A 21,707-nucleotide genomic window follows, 5' to 3' on the forward strand; every position below is an offset into this window, starting at 1 on the left:
TTTCGTATTATCAATAAATCCTTTTCTCCAAGGTAGTAAGGGGACATGGACAATACACTGTTTCACCTATGTACTAAGCAAAAATGGACTCTTCCTTGGTTTACCACTAACCGAACAAGAAGTCAGGGACAAGGGCTGATAGAATAGAAGCCAAACAATACTGGAGGTGGGGGGGGCTGTCTCTCTACAGCCTACTGAAACTAAAATGAAACAAGAAAAAGGAAGACGTACAGATACTGTAGCGCAATTTCCATGAGGAGTGTGAGGCCTGAAGGCCCTCCCCAATCTTCGAAAAAACTGTCTGGACAAGGAACATGGTCGAGGCAGATTCCAATATGAAACTGAGGATGTGCTCAGCCTCCCCCCCCAACTGTTATTAGAAGAAATGAAAAACAAATAAATAGCTGTACTAGGAACCCAGGACACTTGGGCATCAGCATGGACTGTAATATGGCCATACCACATCCACAGGGTGCTGCCTAAAAACATATGGGCATTTTATACATATGTAAGTATAAGACCAAGATAAAGAAACTTAGGAAAACTAGTTTTAGGCACAGACCTTTGACAGCCTGACATATTGCAACAATGCAAAGCACTAGGTGACTGTAGCAGGTTCTGAACTTTACTGAATTCTGTAAAAGGGTAACCAGAAAATAAAAGCAAGCTACACCCTAAGATTATTCCCTAAGCAAGCATTACACAGCACGTAGAGCAATAAAATAAAAGGAACATTTCCTGTAATGGATGTGGAAACCCAGGAAGGGTAAGGGTAACTTTTTCCTACTTTAATAAACTTGTGACTTCATAAGCGAAGGATAAGCAAAGCTGTCTAAGCAAATTTCGAGAGACATTGCACTGAGCTGCTTAACACATTTCTTTTTAAAGACTAGGATGGCAATAAAATCTAAAGCCAAAAATTAAGAAACCAAAACCCCCCACCCAAAAAAAAAAATCACTGGTATGCCCGTATTTCTTTCTTTAAATAATTAACAAAATGTTATCTTAAATTTTATCCTAGTTTAAGTGTACGGATGGTGTAATGGTTAGCATTACCGCCTCACAGTACTAAGGTCATGGGTTCAATTCCCACCATGGCCCTAACTGTGGAGTCCGTATATTCTCCCCGTACTTGCGTGGGTTTCTTACAGTTTCCTCCCAAAATCCAAATACCGTATTTTTCGGACCATAAGACGCGCCGGACCATAAGACGCACCTAGTTTTTAGAGTAAGTAAACTGGAAAAAAAAGAGCCAGCATACACAGACAGACAGACAGACAGACACACACACACACACACACACACACACACACATCAGAGCCAGCATACACATACACAGACACACACACACACACACACACACATCAGAGCCAGCATACACAGACACACACACACAGACACACACACACACACACACACACACACACACACACACACACACACACACACACACACACATATATTGTAGACAGTACCAGTGGTTCCCCGCGTCCAGGCTCTCAGCTAACGCTTGCCCTGGGTGCACTCCTGAGGACCAAGGAGGTGTGGGGTAGATGTCGGGCTCTGCTGCTGGGCTCTGAGATGCGCCGCGCTCTGCTGATGACGGCGCAGCAGCAGCAGCAGCATCCAGGACCCGCCGGTTCCCCCATGTCCAGGCACTCAGCTAACGCTGCCTGCAGGGAAACTCCTGAGGAGGGAGGAGGTGTGGGGGAGCGGGGGGGGGGGGGGGAGTCACATGATGCCGGGCTCTGCTGCTGGGCTCTGAGATGCGCCGCGCTCTGCTGATGACGGCGCAGCAGCAGCAGCAGCATCCAGGACCCGCCGGTTCCCCCATGTCCAGGCACTCAGCTAACGCTGCCTGCAGGGAAACTCCTGAGGAGGGAGGAGGTGTGGGGGAGCGGGGGGGGGGGGAGTCACATGATGCCGGGCTCTGCTGCTGGGCTCTGAGATGCGCCGCGCTCTGCTGATGACGGCTCAGCAGCAGCAGCAGCATCCAGGACCCGCCGCTACACGCGAACTCCATCTGCATCTGCTCTTATTCGCTCCATAAGACGCACATACTTTTTCCCCCAGATTTTTGGGGAGAAAAAGTGCGTCTTATGGTCCGAAAAATACGGTATATACTGGTAGGTTAACTGGCTACCGTAAAAAAATAACCCTAGTGTGTGCATGTATATGTGTTAGGGCAGACTAGATGGGCCAAGTGGTTGTTATCTGCGATCAAATTCTATGTTCCTATATTCATATGTGCGAAAATAACTGTTCAAATGTGCCTCTCATAGGGCACAACAAGAATACAACTACGATCACACTTGAATAAAAATCATTGGGGGTTCATGCTAATGCCTTACAGACTAAACCTTCACAACTTCTTTTATATTACTATTCTTCAGATTCCTCCCCAACTGGTAAGAAATAGATTTTTTCCCTACCTGTGTGCTCTCATCATGGAATCCCTCTAAGAAGCTCTCTAGCAATTCATCTGCATTGTCAATGCGCTCAGCATACTCCCCCACTATCCAAATCATGGCAGCTCTGGCCTCTGGCTCATCCAGGGAGTCCAGGTTCTCACACAGTGTTGAGATAACACTCTCATATCTGGAAAAAAAACAAAGGGTGAGTATAGGAACAACACATAATGTTATTCAAAGCTTATTATTTGTGCTGCCATTATAGAGCCATATCACCATCTATGTTCTATAGCAAACTACAAAGCATTGTGCTTTAGGAGCTGACAGAAGAGTTAGTCATTTCTAGACTGCAGGCTACGTTTCCAGTGACACCTACTTGTTTGGGTACTTTCTAAAAATGTCCTTTATAACCACGATTGCTTCTTGAACCACATAATTCACCTTGGTCTGAATAAGATCCAGCAGGGTACTCACACAACGCTCTGCAGATTGCTGGAGGAAAACAAAGTAAAAGATCACAGATGAGTCACAATTTCTCTCTTTAGTACTTTTACAATGGCAAACGTGCACAATTCTGATCAGCGGACTTGTCATACCTCCACTTTAATGGCGCAGCGTCCAATTGCTCTAACAGCTTTCCGTACAAAGTCCACATCTACCTCGGTGGCGTATTCCTTCAGTTCAGCAAGAACCTACATAGGGTAGAAAATGATGCATATAATCAGAAAATAACATGCACACATTTATCTATGAGCGGAGCCATGTTTATTTCCTGCTCTAGACATGGAGTGAAAGTAACACATTCCATGTATACGTCCTAACCTGTGCAATATTTGCAGGGGATGCCAGTCTGATCATTATGTCAAGTTTTTCAAGTTTCACGTAGATTGGATCATTATATTTGACAAAGAAAACTTTCATCTCATGTTTTAGGATCTCCGGTCTGGGGAAAAAGGCACATGTAATAAGCAGATACCAGTGTACGGGGAGCATTCTCCATGATGGTCAGCATGGGAAAAAGGTCCTACCGTTTCTGAACAATAAGGTTGATGTTGCGCAGAGCCACATATTGTAGTTCCGGTTCAGCAGAGAGCAGAGTGACTAGGGGGGGCGCCAGCTTCTTTAATAGTGTCCCATAGTAATCCAAGTCTTTGGCCAGCAGCTCCATCAGTTTCATTAGTACCTTTACTGCAGACAGCACCACAGCGGAATTCGCATGCGAGAGACGTGGCGTAACACGCTCACATACACTATATTGAAAAGAAATGCAAATTGTTAGAATTTCATTGTCCGAAATTTAGACTGACCATTTTTAATTTCTTGTAAAGTGTTTTTTCTGCTGGCTGGAATTTACGACACTCTCTACTTCAGAATACGGAAACTTCACGTCAACCATACCCTGGATTTTGTGCCTCAGTATTCATATTTTAACTTTTTTATTTCACTCAATAGCTGATAAATATAATGTAAAACAACCTAACTCACCTCTGAGCTTCACGGTCATCCTTGGGGACATAGTTGGCCAAACAATCCAGGATAAAGATCTGACCCCACTCAGTACACTCATTTAGGGCAGTTAAAAGCTTGTTGATTGACTGAGGGTTTAAGTCCAACAGGTTACTGCTTGGGTGGGACTCAGCAATCTCTGACAAGGCTGCTACAGCATTAGCCACAACCTAGAAGGTCAAAGTAACAGTGAGGAGTTTGTACATCTCAACATTATATATGTCCTTTGTTTCATTGGTGGTGGAGTCACATTAATAAATATATATGCACTAATATTTATTTATTACGCGCACACCTTTTTATTGGAGTTTCATAGTGTTTGCTAACAAACAAAACCAGTGGAAAGGGCAGCCACAATGTAGAAGGATAGTAATATGGAAAAGCTTTAGTAGTATGAAAAGGACATAGGCTTGCATTTGTTTACCTGCAATATTTCATCTCTGCATATCATTCTATAACAACCATCTAGGAGGGTATGTAATCATTGGGACTACATTTAGAATGGGCTTAATGTCGACATGTTCAGAATGTCCACCTTCACACTGTCCACACGCTTACAATGTGGAAACTGTTAATGTCGAAACATGATTTCAGTGTTACGGTTATCTTAAAAACAGGAGTTTCTTCTACTCTGCCCCCCATAACTTCTACTCCCGTATTGATATGGTCCTGCTCAGTCATGATCTTGCTTTGAATCTACGCGCTGCCCATATTCACCCATTAATCTGGTCCGACCACGCCCCCATCTCCTGTGACTTGGCAGGTTTGGTTTCCCGCCCTCGCCCTATGACATGGCGCCTCAACGACTCCCTCCTGCACAACCCCGAGATAAGGTCCCATCTTCAGGACAAGATCTCAGACTGCTTCACCTTAAATGACTCCCCCGATATCTCCAGGACCACCCTCTGGCTGGCGCACAAGGCTGTCCTTCGAGGACACCTCATCAGCCTAGCTTCAAAAGCTAAAAAACAATCCCTTTCCCAATACAATAAGCTCTCCGTCAAACTCCACGCACTAGAGACCCAGCACAAGGCGTCCTCCGACCAGTCGGTCTTGTCCGAACTTCGCACCATCAAGGCGGAACTCGATCTCCTTCTCACCACACGGGTGGCCAAGCGTCTTAAGTGGCTTCGCCAGTCCTTTTATGAGAAGGGTGACAAGGCGGACAAGATCCTGGCGGCACGACTCCGCTCCACAAGAGCCAAAACCAACATTGTCACTATCAGGAACTCCCTCAATCAACTTGTTCAGGATCCCATTGCAATTAGAGCCGCCTTCCAATCCTACTACACTGACCTATACAACCTTCCGCCCCCTCCACCGGGCTCCTCCCCCCAACCCCAATCCAACCTCATCTCCCACTTTCTCTCCGCTTCTAAATTACCCAAACTACCCCAGGACGCCTTGGACCTTCTTAACGGTGAGATTACGGTGGAAGAAATCACCCAGACCATACTCATGCAAAAACTGGCAAATCCCTGGGCCCGGACGGGTTCACGGCTCTCTAATACAAAAAAATTTCTGCCCTTCTCTCCCCCCACCTTCACTCCCTGTTCAACAGGATCGTCCAAGGCGACCCCTTTCCCCCTGAGATGCTTGAAGCTAGAATTGTGGTGATCCCTAAAGAAGGCAAAGACCCCCTTAACTGCGCTAGCTATCGCCCCATATCTCTCCTGAACTTAGACCTGAAAATCTTTGCTAAGATCTTGGCCAATCGTCTTAACCCATACCTACCTTCCCTTGTTCACTATGACCAAGTAGGATTTATCCCGGGCCGCCAGGCTAGAGACAACACCAGGCGTGCTATTGACCTTATACATATCTCGAACTCCAGGAGATCCCCCACTATCATGCTCTCCTTAGATGCCGAAAAAGCCTTTGACCGGATCTCCTAGGGATTCCTGAGACCCGCACTGGAGGCCTATGGCCTGTCCGGTGGCTTTCTCACTAGCATCCTAGCATTATACTCCACCCCCACTGCCACTGTCCTTATCAACGGTACTCCATCCACTCCACTCAATATTTCCAATGGCACGCGTCAGGGCTGCCCCCTCTCCCCCTTAATATTTGCCCTAATCATAGAACCCCTTGCCTCTCAAATTAGAGCACATCCGGACATACACGGAATACAAGTAGGCCCCACAGATCCTAAAATTTCCCTCTTCGCAGATGACATCCTACTTTCCCTGACCCAGCCCCTTATCTCACTCCCAAACTTATTCTCAGTTCTACAAGCCTATAGCCTTATATCAGGATATAAGATCAACTACTCCAAATCTGAGGCCATGATACTTCATATCCCCCAACGTGAGGCGGAATCTCTTCGCGCCAACTTTCATTTTAAATGGCAGCCCACGAAGATTAAATACCTAGGGATATACTTAACCCCTCGCTACGACTCCCTCTTCCGAGAAAACTTCCTACCCCTCCTTACCAACACACTAGCCGACCTGACCTCTTGGAATAGTCTCTTTGTCTCGTGGCTGGGCAGGATCATAGCAGTTAAAATGACCATAATCCCCAAATGGCTCTATCTTTTCCAGACCCTCCCAGTGGCGGTCCCGGCCTCCTTTCTCCGCACTACCCAGCGAGCCCTTGTACGCTTTATCTGGAACCACAGACCTCCCCGCATTGCTGCTAACACCCTGAAAAGACCAACCTCCGCGGGTGGCAGAGGTCTTCCCGATGTCAAACTATACTACCTAGCCTCCCATTTATCCCACATTGTCACCTCATACGCTCCCCCGGGATCTGTGTCATGGTTAGACATCGAGGCAGCCTTCATTGGCATCTCAGACCTGACCCCCTTATGGGGACTCCCCTCTACCTCCCGACCCCCAACCTCTAAACTTCTCCCCACAATTAAATTTAACCTCAAAACCTGGGACTCCCTCTCTCTAAAGTGGGGCCTCACTACCACTCCCTCACCCTTGACCCCCATCTGGCAGAATCCCATGTTTCCCTCAGGACTCTCATTTACGAGATCCCGGACATGGATAGCACTGGGCCTTAAATTCCCAACCGACTTTGCCGATAGAGGCCAATGGTTGTCCCTCCCTGACCTCCAGCAGAAAATCCCCTCGCAACCACTTAATCCCTTTCAATTCCTACAAATACGCCACTTTCTAGCCTCCCTCCCTCCCACCGCCTTACTTCGTCCCCTCACTCCCTTTGAAACCCTATGTGTCAACTCCCACTCCTCTAAAGGCATAATCTCCCAAATTTACTCTCTCCTACTAGAATCCTCCCTCCCCCCATCCCGGCCCCATGAACTCGCATGGGAACGGGATCTCGGGCCTCCACCAGAAACTGAGGATTGGGAGGACATGAGACTAGGGATTGCTAAATCCTCCATAGCCACCGCTTTTAAAGATACGGCCTACAAAGTTTACTACCGCTGGTACTATACCCCCGACCGACTCAACAAATTTTTCCCGTCCTCCTCTCCGGCTTGTTGGAGAAATTGTGGAGCTAGAGGCACTATGCTTCACATATGGTGGACCTGCCCGGTTATCGTCCCCTTCTGGGACTTGGTCCACTCCCTCCTCAACTCTCTCCTAGAATCCCCTGTACTGAAAGATCCTTGGATCTCCTTACTGTGTTATCCCCCCCCACTCCTCAATAAATTCTCCCAAAAGTTGACCTCACACATTCTAGTGGCAGCAAAATCACTGATCGCCCTCAACTGGAAGAGCCCCTCACCACCTTCCCTACCATCCCTTAAAGCTAAAATTTGGCACATCGCCTCAATGGAAAAAATTACTTACTACCTCCACGACCGAGGCCATGTCTTCGAGCAGGTTTGGGCTCCCTGGCTCGCCGCCAAACGTGGCTAGCCGTTCTCCCCCATCAGCTCCTGGCCCTCCCCGTAGACCCATGGGCACCCTCCACCATTTCTCTCACCGACATCTCTCTTTATTCCAACTTTTCTCCTTCTCTATCTTCCCATTTCCCTTTGCCTTCTCTGTCTTCGTCTCCTTTCTGATTCCCCCTCTCCCTTTATTCTGATCTTGTTGTTCTCACAATATAAATTATTTATGGATACTAATGTGGTTCCCCCCCCATTGCTCCTCTCCTCCTCCCACCCCCCTTTGAACCCCCTGTTTGAACTCGATTGTTCTTCCCTCACCGATTAACCTTGTTATTTACCTGAAAATTTGTGGTCTATCTTGGACACTGGCTATGTTGGCCGCCTGTCCCATGTATTGCTATAATGCCTTTCCTATGTACCTGACCACGCACAAATAAAGAATTTCAAAAAAACAAACAAAAAAAACCCAGGAGTTTGGTACTCACCGTTAAATTTATTTTTCCTGATTACACAGGGGACACTGGAGCTAGTACTGTGGGGTATAGATCGCTGATCAGTGGAGCCGGCACTTTAAGAATTTAGATGTGTGACTCCCCCTCTATAACCCTCCCCAACCTCAGTCTTAGAAACAGGGCCTGAGAGAAGAGAAAAAAAACCCCAAGAGGGAGGAAACATATGCCCTTATTTATAAATGAGTGAAAAATTGCACCAGCCAATCAGCTCCTACCTGCCTTGTTACAGACTGTTAGGCTCATTTATCAATGAGTGATAAATTTCACTGTGAGTGATAAATTGCACCAGCCAACCAGCTCCTAACTGTCATTTTTCAAACACAGCCTGTGACATGGAAGTTAGGAGTGGATTGGCTGGTGCAATTTATCACTCATTGATAAATGAGCCCGTGTGTTTGAAAACTGACAGTTTGGAGCGGATTGGCTGGTGCAATTTATCACTCATTGATAAAAAAAGTCACACCAACCAACAATGCAAAGAGCAGTGCAGGGAGAGCGTCCAGTGTCCCCTGTGTAGTCGGAGAAATGGATTTAACTCTGAGTACCAAAATCCTGTTCTCTCCTTCATGCACAGGGGACACTGGAGCTAGTATTGTGAGGACATCCCAAAGCTATCCCCATGGGAGGGAGAGTCCTGCAACACATGTAGAACCGAGTGGCCAAACTCAGAAGTGGAGGCTGCAAAAGTGTCAAACCTATAGAACCTTACGAAATTATGAGTTCCAGACCAAGTGGCTGCCAGGCACAGTTGTAACACAGAAGCCTCCCTCCCCCCCATCTCCCCGCAGCCACCCAGGAGGCCCCAGCACGTAGAATGCACTGTAGTGCAAAGCGGAGGCGTCTAAGACACCACTAAGTAAGCCCATGTCAGGGTCTGGCTCATCTGACTGCATAATAGAGAACGGACAGAGCATCAGGTTTTCTCAAAGAAGCCGTACGATCCAGAGACTCGTAATGCATTCACCACATCCTGGGAACGGGAGGATGGCGGGTCCCCCGACAAAACCAGCACCCAAAGGGCTCTTTGATGTGGAAGAGGATACAACTTTAGCCAAGAAATCTGAACAAGCATGGAGTTCAGATCGATCCTTGTGGAAGACTAGATACTGAGATCGGTAAGAGAAAGCCCCAAGCTCTGAGACCATCCTGGCCTAAGCCAAGGCCAACAGGAGCACCATCTTCCAAGTTAAGAGCTTCAGATCCACTGTTTCCAGTGGTTCATGATGGTAGAAATGAAAGCACCAGGTTTAGATCCCATGGCGCTGCCGAGGGAACAAAGCAAGGCTGAACCCAAAGGATCCAATGCAAAAAGGTCTATCTCTGGAAGCAAGGCCAAGCCCAAATCTGGACCCTTAGAGAGTGCAATCTGAGTCCTGTATCCATGCCAGACTGTAAAAACATCAATAGTCTGCCAAGGCGAAATTAGAATAAGACGGAAGCCTGCAACGTAGACCCCATGCAATATAAGATTTAGAAATTTGATGCTAATGGCCTGAGGTAACTGTTTTTTTTTTGCCCTAAGCATTGTTGGGATAACCACTCTGGGGATGCCCCTGTGCCTCTTAAGTGTGTTCTCAACAGCCACACAATCAAACGCGGCCACCGTAAGGCGATATGGTGAAACATACCTTGTTGAAGAAGATCTGGTCTCAGAGGAAGGGGCCTTTGTCTACGACGAGCATCTGCAGGTCCGAGAACCAGGCTCAGTGAGGTCAGTCTGGAGCTATGAGAAGAACTGTGACCCTCACCCTCTTGATGTGTTTGAGCACCCAAGGGAGAAGGCAAAAAAGGGTGGAAACAGGTATAGAAACCGGCAATGCCACGGAGCCGTTAGAGCAACAACTGCCTCTGCTGCTTGGTCTCGTGGGCGGGTGCAATAGCAAGGAACCTGATGGTTTCGTCTGGATGACATGAGGTCTATTTGAGGAGTACCCCAATGGTGAACCAGCTGCTGGAAAACCTGGGGTTGAAGCACCCATTTCCCTGGGTGCAGATCCTGGCGACTGAAGTAATTTGCTTCCCAGTTGTCCACACCTGGAACAAACAATGTGATAAGGTTTCAGAGTACTGTTCTGCCCATAGAAGTATGTGAGTGACTTCTCGCATGGCTGCTTGGCTTCAAGTTCCTCCCAGATGATTGACGTAGACTACTGCCGTGGCATTGTCTGATTGGACTCAAAAGGGTAGATTCTACAGCAGAGGAAAGGACTGGATCAAGGCATTGTACTGCAGTCAATTGGTAGAAGCGTCTGAGCAGCTTCTCTCTCTTTCTACGAGATTCTGCTAATGCTGTGTAAACACTGGACATGACTCCAGCCACGATAGAGACCCATGGAGGACTGAGGTCGTGTCCCAGGATGATCCCTTCAGCAACTGGGTCCCCAACCTCACAAGATTCACATAGCAAAGAACCTTAAAAATGAGCCTGGATGAATTTAGTGTAACATTTCTTACATACAAAGAGCTTCCTTGAAGCCTTTGAAGCTGCTCCCTTGCCCGTCATAGTTATCACAGGTACAAAAAATACATCCTCAACTCACAAGCACACAGTGACAGTGAAGAGAAAAAAGGGAGAGAGATAGACAGCAAGAAAGGAAGGAGTAATGTCCCTCTATTTCTTAATTAAGTCTCCTTAAAAACCACAAGCCCCATCCTTCCCAGTAGCGCACTTAGTAGACCTGTGGGGACCCAAACCCAGCCGCATGCAACTGCGGCGAGTCCCCGTAGCACAAGTGAGGACTTGCGTGTTGTCAGGAACTCGGACGCATGCTTCAGGAAGCAGCAGCAGTAGCGGCGGTCGTCAACCACCCCCCCCCCCCCCCTCCCCCCGGCACCCAAGGTGCAGGCAGACAGGGGCTAACTGTCTGAAGGCTAAAACACTTGTTATCCATTAAAATTAAATAAATATCCTGGAGAAGATGGCCAGAGTACTGGCTCCCTCCGGCACTTTTCTAAAAACTGAGATTGAGGAGGGGCATAGAGGGTGAGGAGCCAGTCAGACCTAAATTCTTAAAGTGCCGGCTTCACTGATCACCCGTCTATACCCCACAGTATTAGCTCCAGTTTCCCCTGTGGATGAAGGAGAAATGACATTGTCAACATTTTCACAGTTGACACACACGGTCAACATTCTGAATGGCGACATACTGAACATCTTAACATCCTGAATGTCGACATAATACAGCACACCCTCTAGGAGTTCAAAACAGCAATCTGTCAACGGCTGAGTACCACCACAAAGAAAAAAAAAAGCACTGCTGATAGTTAACCAACATAACTGCTTGCTTGTGTAAGGTAACAGATATCTACTGCCATGTCTAATTCTGTAACCTTGGGTTATGTCTTAAGGCTTTTTCATATGACTATCTAGATGTGTGAGCAATAACATAGAGCAGACCATGCACCATTTACAAATAGTGGTTCCTTATTTCATCAAATGGGCAGAGAGCTGAAACATTTCACACGTATGTATGAACAGTGGACGCTCACCATAGGATTGGAGTCAGAAATCAGGTCCTTCAAAGTATCAAGGAATCCCTGATCCTCTACTAGCTGAGCATTAATGTCATGCAGTTTGGCTACACACACTGCTGCTGTCTTGCGTACGTATGGGTCCTCGTCCTTCAGGCACTTACGCAGTGGTTCACAAAGATATTCTGTAATTTTGTCTACACGGATACAGCCCATAGTGCGAACTGCTAGTGCACGGATCAATGGGTTGGGGTCCTCACAGTCCTAAGAAAAATCAAAAGAATCACATGTACCGAAGAGAAGTGGACAAAGAACAATTATTTAACAACAGTGTGGAAAAAAACAAACACCATTTGATAACAACGTAGATAATCTGGAAAAAAATCAAAACACAGTACAAATAGCAGCTATAAATAATATGTGCACATGTGGATTCCACTGTGCAAACAGTAAATGTAATCAAGTCAATGTGAATGTTAATATTCTTATATAGTGAGTTTTAGAGGACAGAGACTAGGGGGTATATTGACTAAAGTGCAGGTTTTCAGAAGTAAATATGTTGCCCATAGCATCCAGTCAGATCCTAGCTATTATCTTCCAGAAGCTGCTAGGATAAATTATTAGTAGAATCTGATTGGTTGCTATGGGCAACATCTCCACTTCTGAGGCACTAGGGATAGCAAATGGAGTTGGGGATTTCGTCAGGATTAATGGTGTCCTCAACGCTGAGAAATAAAGGCAGGTACTTCAACCATCATGTAGTACCATCAGGGAGGCATCTGACTGGCTTCAAATAGATTCTGCAGCAGGACAATGACCCCAAGCATACAGCCAATGTTATTAAGCACTATCTTTAGCATAAAGAAGAACAAGGAGTCCTGGAAGGGATGACATAGCCCCCACAAAGACATGATCTCAACTTCATTGAGTCTGTCTGGGATTATATGAAGAGACAGAAGAATTTGAGCAAGCCTACATCCACAGAAGATCTGTGGTCAATTCCCCAAGATGAATGGAACAACCTCCCTGCCGAGTTCCTTCAAAAACTGTGTCTAGAAGAATTGATGCTGTTTTGAAGGAAAGGGTGGTCACGCCAAATATTAATTTGATTTAGATTTCTCTTCAGTACATTCACTTTGGATTTTGTTAACTGATAAAAATAAACTATTATCACTTCAATTTTTTAAAGCAGTCTTAGCATTTTTTTTTTACACCTGCATAAAACCTATGCACAGTACTGTATGTCCATACAGGATAATTGCCTAATCGAATATACCTTTTAGGGTTTAGACACCAACCTTAACAAAGGTGTTTACAGCCATGATCGCCATATCTGGCTGGCTCTTGGCGTAGTTCATCAGGTACAAATAAACCAGTTTCTTCAGTTCCAGGTTATCGGTCTGCATGCAGTTCACCACATCAGGGAACAGAGCACTGCCACGAGAAGCATAGAGTCAGCTGCATAGGAATACATGCTGCCATACATACAGGATCAGGTAAATTGAGTATATTGATGTTACACACAGCAATTGCCTCCACACACGGAAAACAATAAAAAAAAAAAAAAAAAAAGCTAAATAAACAAAACGTGACAAACATAATGAGTTTAAGAGCAGCACTTGAAACTTGCAGATCAACGCTAACAGAAATAACACACACAGCATTGTCAGAATCAATATTGTATGTGATGACTGGTAATTCTGCTTCTCAGCACTGGCAAAAGCCAAGGCACCTGTTCAGCCTGCGGAACACCTTTTATTTTCCACTCATCCAGCCTAAATGGAAAATTGTTCTTTACTGTACTGGACATTGCAGGAAAGCGCATGATGACAGACTTCAATTACACGGCAAACAAACTACCTGCAAAGTGAAAACCTACACCCCCACTCACCTGACATCCTTCCCCACAGTCATGGAAGCAATGACTTTCTTAACAGCTTCCTTCTTCTTTTCTTTCTTGTCGCTGTTCAATTCTGCCTTCAGCTCAAAGATCTCACCTACAGGTGTAAAATATAAATATAGTACTTGTAAGAACTAGTAAAAAAACAAAAAAAAGTATTATTCTGCCTTGCCCTGAGCCCAGCTTCTCACCTTTTTTGGTGGTGGTGAAGTACTTTGAGTCTGTCATATCTGCTTCGGGATTTCACACTTTGCTATAAGGGAGAGGACAGATGGTCAATGCATGAAAAGCAAATTTCATCCAGAGGTGTCAGCTGAGGCTCCAGGAAGGAACAAAGCTACACCACCCCCATCCAACAGGAAAAAAAACAAGGAGAAGTTCAGGCGGGGAAATGAAACAGATAATGCTATAGACACCACAGCGAATGCATTTATTTCACTGTAATGTAAATTTGGACATTATCGTGATCCAAAAATTCAAGTCTCGCACGTAAAGCAACCACAAGGTTCAAAGTCCGTCATAGAGCACATTTTGCTAATCTGTCTGGAGTTTGTTAGTAGACAGTGATACAAGGAACAAAAGTATTTTTATGCAAATATACACATAATGTACATTATCAGAATAAATGATAAATTACTATTCTATCCCCATATTTCTTGTAAAAGGAGGGTAATCTTTATGGCATGTGAATAGTTGAACTGAACACATTTCATTATTTTATTGCCAACAGCTAATTTTTAGTTTTTTTATGTTAAATTGTTTTGTCTCAGTCCATTGTGAGGCGATGGACTACCATGAGCCTTAATAGGAGTTTACAAGGTCTGACTGAGTCGCATGCTTCAGCTGTGGTATCATGAAATAATTATATTGGGAAGAGATTTGAATTTGGAGACAAATTACATTCTCTTCCCTATAAAAAGGAAGTCTCAGGGCCCTGTTGAGTGCCAGACTATTAGGCTTAAATCCTTTATTCCAGCATCTGTTCAGTTTGAGCTTGTAGGGCTATTTCCTGTGTGCTGATTCGGGCCATCTGATGGTATTGTTTTAGTAACTTCCTGGTTCCGACTTTGGCTATTCTGCTGTTCTGATTCCACCTGTGCCCTGGTAACACGTTTCCTGCCAACTACTCTCTAGTACACCTCACAGCGCCCAGTTCGCTACTTGTCTTCAGTTCCTCCAGTGTGCGCCAGCTCCATTGTTTTGGAACCTAGTCAGAGGCCTGTGTATCGGTGCACTGAATTCCAGGTTTTAGCGATATCCAGGCTTGAGCACAGGTGACTTAATTAGTACCTCAGCTATTCTGATTTAGCCATCTGTGCGTAACAATAGATATCACTAAAACCTGGACTGTTGGTGTGCCTGGAGACCCAAGGTTGGAAATGCCTGCCCTAAGGCTTTAATCGTTTTCGGAAAATGAGCCTGCAACAAGGTTGGGAACCATGCTCTGATCAGCTGTATGTCCAGAAAATGGATGATTGTCACACCCTGGATCAGGGAGAGGCAGGAATCATTGTGATCTATGCGACAGTAGAGTCTGAACAGCAAAGAGATGGAACAGAACAGCAACGCTGAAGAGGTACAGTGGTTCCTACCAGATTTAGAACATGCATGCATATGCCATGAGGTCTATGAACTTGTTGTGTTCCAAACTGTTGCTGATGACTTTAAGGGCTCTATGTTGAGTCTGACCACATGCTATCTGAATAATAATAATAGTGTTCATGTGCTCAATAGGGTTTAGCAGGGCACCGCTCCCTGCCTGATTTTTAAATGGCAAAATGTGCCCGGCTCCTTTACCGGAGCCCTGCTAAAACCGCCTGCCCGTTGCCGTGCTGCCGCCGCATGAACAGATGCTGTGCGCACGTGCACTGCATCTATTCACATTAAAGGTAGAGTTTGGGGAAAGCCCGGCACTTCCGTAAGTGCTAGGCATGTCCCATTAGTGACGTTGACAAGCCACACTGCCCCCAATAGTGACACCAGCAGGGCCAAACCCCCAGCACCACTGCATCCTGCCCTGCCTGCTTCCTAGCAGGAACAATATAATAAGGAATTTCTGGTTCAGATTGGATCAAAAAAGTCTATCTATGACATAAAAAACCCAGTGTCTCCTATATATCCCTGTGAAAGCAAAGGTTCCTCCTCTGTATAGCTTTGCTTAGGACAAAGCATAATGTTTTTGTTTCCAGAAAGTTTGGAAAAAATATCTGGATGGAGGTTACAAGTATTCCTGATTTACTGTTCTGCTTGACCAGGTGAGACGGTGAAATCAAACAGGCTCACTTCCTGGGAGAGAACCCTGCCCGTCATATCTGTTCCTGCAAAGGCTTGGGAGCGGAACTTAGCTACCTAAGGCTGTTTTTTTTGCTGACCTCCAAGAACAGAGGAAAACTATCTTCTGGGGTTCTCACATGACCTGTGTTATAAAAGGTGCAAAACAATTTTTAGGTCTGGTAGCTTACTAGGAGATATTAATTCTTTCCTATTGTGGTTCGGTTAATCTTTCTAGCTCTGGCCTAAAGGAGAAACCCCATAGAGAAACAGGAACTGACGAGTCATCATGAACCCACTGCCCATGTTCTAAGACCAAAGCTAGATTGTCCAGTTTGCTGTGACAATTTAGCCTTAATCCCAGTTCCCCTGGGTCCAGTATCTACAGTAGCTTCTTCCAGGTACCTAAACTACTCAAGAACATGCTCAGCTACATGCAGCAGCTCTGAACTGAGCCTGCTTTTTCTTTCAAGAAAATATATTAAGGCTTGAGGTGTATATTGCAGTTCTAAGTTTAGATAAATGTTTTTTAACTGTGGACAACAGTTAATAGGAATGAACACACAGTGGTAAATGCCAACACACAAAATCTGTGTAATAGAGTTCACATTACAAAGAGCCTACTTTAACCATACTGCACACTGTAGTGAAGTCTAAAAAAATTGATGACAAAAAACAAAAACACAGTAGCGAGTACAGTTATCAGGGCTTTACGCATTTTTTGTAAAATGTAAGAACCAGAATGAAAGTGTAGGAGCCAGACCACTGTCGCCATCCCACCCTGCAGCCACATAACTGAGCTGCTTCCCCCCCACCCACCTCAGCAAACCAACTCACATGAACACACACCTAAGGGGGTACCCCATGGCAAACCAGGCCTCCCCAACCACATAGCTGTGCAAAATAACACCCCTCCCTAGCGGCCACATTAATAACATGGTCGCCAGCCAGTAAAATCTAGAGGCCATGGCGACCTGGCCCCTGGGATTTGTCGAGCCCTGCATTTATGCATATTTTATCATGTATTGTTTTCTTTGTGTGCTTTTTCTAAGATCACAAAGAAATCAGTAACAAACAGGTCAGGAAACATCTGACAACATGAGACAAAACCATTCCCATCAGTTTGTACACGTTACAAATGTCTCCAACTGTAGATTCCTACATAATATGCCTAAATCTACATGAATGATAAATCTTTATGAAAAGTGTAAATGACAATCCAGAATCCATAAATAAACGAGTCATTGCACAAGCAAAACTTTGTAATAATGTGCGTCTAAATTGCAAGCACAAAGTACTGACCAGGAAAAAAAGGGCACATTTTCCTTAAGTTGAAGTATATTATCCTCACTTTTTGCACCGGTGGTCGAGAATCCGTAAGTGATCCACTTTCAAACCGGAGCATATGCGTCTTTCTTGTGGCTAGTATGGATCATAACATTACTTTGACTATACACTTACACGCCCACTCCAACCCTCGTACTGCCTCCCTAAGTGTAAGGAGTCGGAGGTGCAAAATATACACCGGAATGTCAGCTAATATAGGAAAACACTGCTGTTAGAGCAAGCACAGCTTTCAGAACGTGGACACAGATTTTACGAGTATTGGGACACTATTACTATCAGCAGGCTTAACAACAGGGTTTAAAGGAAATGAATGGACAGTTCTATTGAAATGCGAGTCAGCAAATGATCTACATTTTTTAACAACAGGGAAGGAGAAATCACTTTTTTGAGCAGAGTTCTATGTACACTGTGATAGAAAAGCTGGAGGGACAAGCTTAGCCGCTTACTACTGTAACTCGGGAGAAAGGAGACTCGCAGAACCAGGTGACGGAGCTCTAATCAGATAGAGTGGCAGAACAATAAATTATATTGTCCCAAACTAACTGAAATGGCAATAAGTTATAGTGAGCAATCATGCCTCTATTAATCTATTAAAACAATATAGTTTAATATTTCATGTAGATTTATAACACAAGTAGAACACCCTAAACACACAGAAAGCGTGTTCTATACCACATTTCAAAACTTACTTCCTATGGTCATTTTTACTTGACCCACACAAACGGCAATGTAATAAAAAAATAAAAAAATAAATAGTACAATATTATTAATGTGTGATTGTGTATCTCTATGCAATGCAAAACTACACAAATATTATAAGACTGCAATGTGACAATGAATACTGGAATTTGTAACTAGACACAAATGGGGTAATGCAATTGTTTTTATACGCACCTATGGTTTCGCGCACCCACCAAACGTATTACATTTTTCCTCTTGATGGGCATGATCACATGATTTCTGCTCGGAGCCAACTGAGGTGGCGAGCAGAAATCAGTGAACAGTCCAGGGTTTGGGAGCGCTAACCTGGACTTAAAACGGGTTTAGCCACTTTACCTAGCTAAACCCATATTATTTGGGCCCCCAAAACAATTAAATTCCTCTGTCAGGCTCACATTAATTATCTCGGTGATAGAAAAACAACTGAATTAATCCCATATACAGAAAAACAGGGATGATGAGAGAGAGAGAGAGAGAGAGAGAGAGAGAGAGAGAGAGAGAGAGAGAGAGAGAGAGAGAGAGAGAGAGAGAGAGAGAGAGAGAATTACAAGGTATGCTATAACTCCACAGGAAGCTGTTTGCTCCAGTGTTTTTTATTTTGTTGGGAACAGAGTAGTAATAAAACGATACTGGGTAATAACAGGCAGAGAGAGGTAAATGGGCCTTACTCACAAGCTTACAATATATAGCAGTGGTTTTCAACCCTCAGGCCATGTTTGGAGAATTTCTGTCTGTAGAAGGAGATGAGATAATAATTGACCAAGCAAAATACAAGTGCATGATTAAAGAAATCCTAAAAACATGACCTGTTGGTGGCGCTTGAGGAAGAGAATTGAGAACCCCTGACAGATATGTGACAAACTGGTCTCTAACAAATGTTGATGTAATTGTTGTTGTGCTACATTTTATATTATTTAGATATTGTGTTATATGTACCATTATAGAAAAACTATTACACAATACATTATCTTCCATTAGAGATCTAATTCATAAATATAGTCCTTTTGCACATATTATAGTGGCAAGGTCAATGAGATGTAGCAACCAGGAGAATGTTCAAAAATATTTCCAAAGCATTCGCTACTTCCTGAAGCACAGGTAATTTAGCCTAGCATAAAAGTGGAGAAATTATGGAACTACCTATAGATTGTAAGCTTGTGAGCAGGGCCTTCCTACCTCTATGTCTGTCTGTTATTACCCAGTTAATCTCATCATTGTTGATTCCAATTGTAAAGCGCAACAGAATATGTTGCGCTATATAAGAAACTGTAAATAAATAAACTACTGTGAATCTTTCTAGATAATGTCAGCCTCCAAAACAGAGTATCTGGATGAGAAGGGTTGAGGTAAGAGAGGCCAATAGCAATTCAAAAGGAGTTACAGCATCGGTTCTCAATGCAGAGGATCTCTAATGCGGCCCTCAAGGCACCCCAGTCCATGTTTTAGGTATATTCATGGCTCAGCACAGACGGTTAAATCAAACTGATACCCCTTTCACACAGCCTGAGGCAGGTCGTACCCAGGAGCCTTACATGGGTGCTTCCAGAGTGCGACCCACCTTAGGGCCCTCAACGCCACTGTCCCCAACCCGACATAGGGATCACATGATCTCCAAGCGCCGCCCGTCCACACACAGTGAACGTGAGACGGGACGCATCAACCCGGCTTCCCGTTCACACAGCACAGCGAGCCGGGTTGAACACGTGTTCAACCCTGCTTGCTACCAGAGTTGGAAAACCGGGTTTTTCGACCCGGATTATTCCAACTGGGCCCTTTCAGACCGCACAGCAACACGGGTTATGCGCGCTCATGTGCAATAACCCGTGTTCAAAGCTGGCGGTCTAAGAGGGGTGTGACTGAGTTGCTAATTAAGTCACCTGTGGCCAAGCATGGATAAACTTAAAACCTGGACCGTTGGCGTGCCTTGAGGACAAAGTTTGAGAACTTTTGAGTTATACCACTTTTACACCAAAAACCCAGGTTCGACCCAGGTTTCTGGACACAGTTCCACCCTGGGTCTGACCCTGTTTAAACTGCACAATAAGGGGGTAATTCTGAGTTGATCGCAGCAGGAATTTTGTTAGTAATTGGGCAAAACTATGTGCACTGCAGGGGAGGCAGATATAATATGTGCAGAGAGAGAGTTAGATTTGGGTGGTAAATGCTATGCTTGGAAAAATAGGATTTTAATACCTACCAGTAAATCCTTTTCTCCTAGTCCGTAGAGGATGCTGGGGACTCCAAAAGGACCATGGGGTATAGACGGGATCCGCAGGAGACATGGGCACACTATAAGACTTTGAATGGGTGTTAACTGGCTCCTCCCTCTATGCCCCTCCTCCAGACCTCCGTTATAGGAACTGTGCCCAGGGAGACGGACATTTCGAGGAAAAGGATTTCTGTTACACTAAGGGTGAGATACATACCAGCTCACACCACAACACACCGTACAACTGGATTACCAGGAAAACCAGAGTACAGTATGAACAAAAAACGGACTAGGTGAAAAGCATTTACCAGTAGGTATTAAAATCCTATTTTCTCTTACGTCCTAGAGGATGCTGGGGACTCCAAAAGGACCATGGGGTCTATACCAAAGCTCCAGACCGGACGGGAGAGTGCGGCCGACTCTGTAGCACCGACTGAGCAAACATGAGGTCCTCATCAGCCAGGGTATCAAACTTGTAGAACTTAGCAAAAGTGTTTGAACCCGACCACGTAGCTGCTCGGCAAAGTTGAAGTGCCGAGACCCCTCGGGCAGCCGCCCAAGATGAGCCCACCTTCCTGGTAGAATGGGCCTTCACTGACTTCGGCAACGGCAATCCAGCCGTAGAATGAGCCTGCTGGATCGTATTACAAATCCAGCATGCAATAGTCTGCTTGGAAGCAGGATTTCCAATCTTGTTGGAAGCATACAGGACAAACAGAGCCTCCGTTTTCCTGACAAGAGCCGTTCTGGCGACATAAATTTTCAAAGCTCTCACGACATCGAGAGATTTTGGTACTGCCACGGCATCCATAGCCACAGGCACCACAATAGGTGTGATTTATGTGAAACGAAGAAACCGCCTTCGGCAGAAATTGTTGACGAGTTCTCAATTCCGCTCTATCCACATGGAAAAATCAAATATGGGCTCGTGAGACAAAGCCGCCAATTCCGACACCCGTCTGGCGGAGGCCAAGGCTAAAAGCATGACTACTTTCCAAGTGAGAAATTTCAACTCAACCTTTCGCAAAGGTTCAAACCAGTGAGACATAAGAAATTGTAACACCAAGTCAAGATCCCACGGTGCCACAAACGGAGGATGGATATGCAGCACACCCTTCACGAAAGTCTGAACTTCAGAAAGGACGGCCAATTCTTTTTGAAAGAAAATAAGACAATGCACTTTGTTGGAACCCAATTTCAGGCCTGCATCCACGCCTGCCTGCAAAAAATGGAGGAAACGACCTAGCTGAAACTCCTCCGCAGGAGCTTTCTTGGCTTCACACCACGACACATATTTTCTCCAAATACGGTGATAATGCTTCGCCGTGACCTCCTTTCTAGCCTTAAGGAGAGTGGGGATGACTTCCCCAGGAATACCCTTTCGAGCTAGGATTTGGCGTTCAACCTCGACGCCGTCAAACGCAGCCGCAGTAAGTCTTGGAATACGCATGGCCCCTGCAGTAACAGGTCCTCTCTGAGAGGAAGCGGCCAAGGATCTTCTATGAGCAATTCCTGAAGATCCGGAAACCAGACCCTCTGTGGCCAATCT

At 45.2% G+C, this 21,707-nt stretch overlaps 1 protein-coding gene across 3 annotated transcripts in view; it reads right to left on the reverse strand.

Annotated features, from left to right (window-relative positions):
• Window positions 1-21,707, reverse strand: part of AP1B1 (adaptor related protein complex 1 subunit beta 1) — an 89,952-nt gene that overhangs the window by 61,813 nt on the left and 6,432 nt on the right. Inside the window, exons 2-12 of one of the 3 annotated variants that reach the window (XM_063913343.1) lie at window positions 18,630-18,680; window positions 13,803-13,864; window positions 13,603-13,708; window positions 13,010-13,145; window positions 11,730-11,975; window positions 3,897-4,087; window positions 3,440-3,661; window positions 3,234-3,354; window positions 3,008-3,103; window positions 2,788-2,903; window positions 2,433-2,598 (exon numbers count right to left, since the gene is read on the reverse strand). In XM_063913343.1, the coding sequence (XP_063769413.1) occupies window positions 2,433-2,598; window positions 2,788-2,903; window positions 3,008-3,103; window positions 3,234-3,354; window positions 3,440-3,661; window positions 3,897-4,087; window positions 11,730-11,975; window positions 13,010-13,145; window positions 13,603-13,708; window positions 13,803-13,839 (1,437 nt within the window). In that variant the 5' untranslated portion in view covers window positions 13,840-13,864; window positions 18,630-18,680. Of the gene's footprint in view, window positions 1-2,432; window positions 2,599-2,787; window positions 2,904-3,007; window positions 3,104-3,233; window positions 3,355-3,439; window positions 3,662-3,896; window positions 4,088-11,729; window positions 11,976-13,009; window positions 13,146-13,602; window positions 13,709-13,802; window positions 13,865-18,621; window positions 18,681-21,707 lie in introns of all 3 variants that reach the window. The other 2 variants (XM_063913342.1, XM_063913341.1) reach the window with 2 other exon arrangements.

The sequence above is a fragment of the Pseudophryne corroboree genome, chromosome 1, assembly GCF_028390025.1.
Source record: "Pseudophryne corroboree isolate aPseCor3 chromosome 1, aPseCor3.hap2, whole genome shotgun sequence".
NCBI lineage: Eukaryota > Metazoa > Chordata > Amphibia > Anura > Myobatrachidae > Pseudophryne > Pseudophryne corroboree.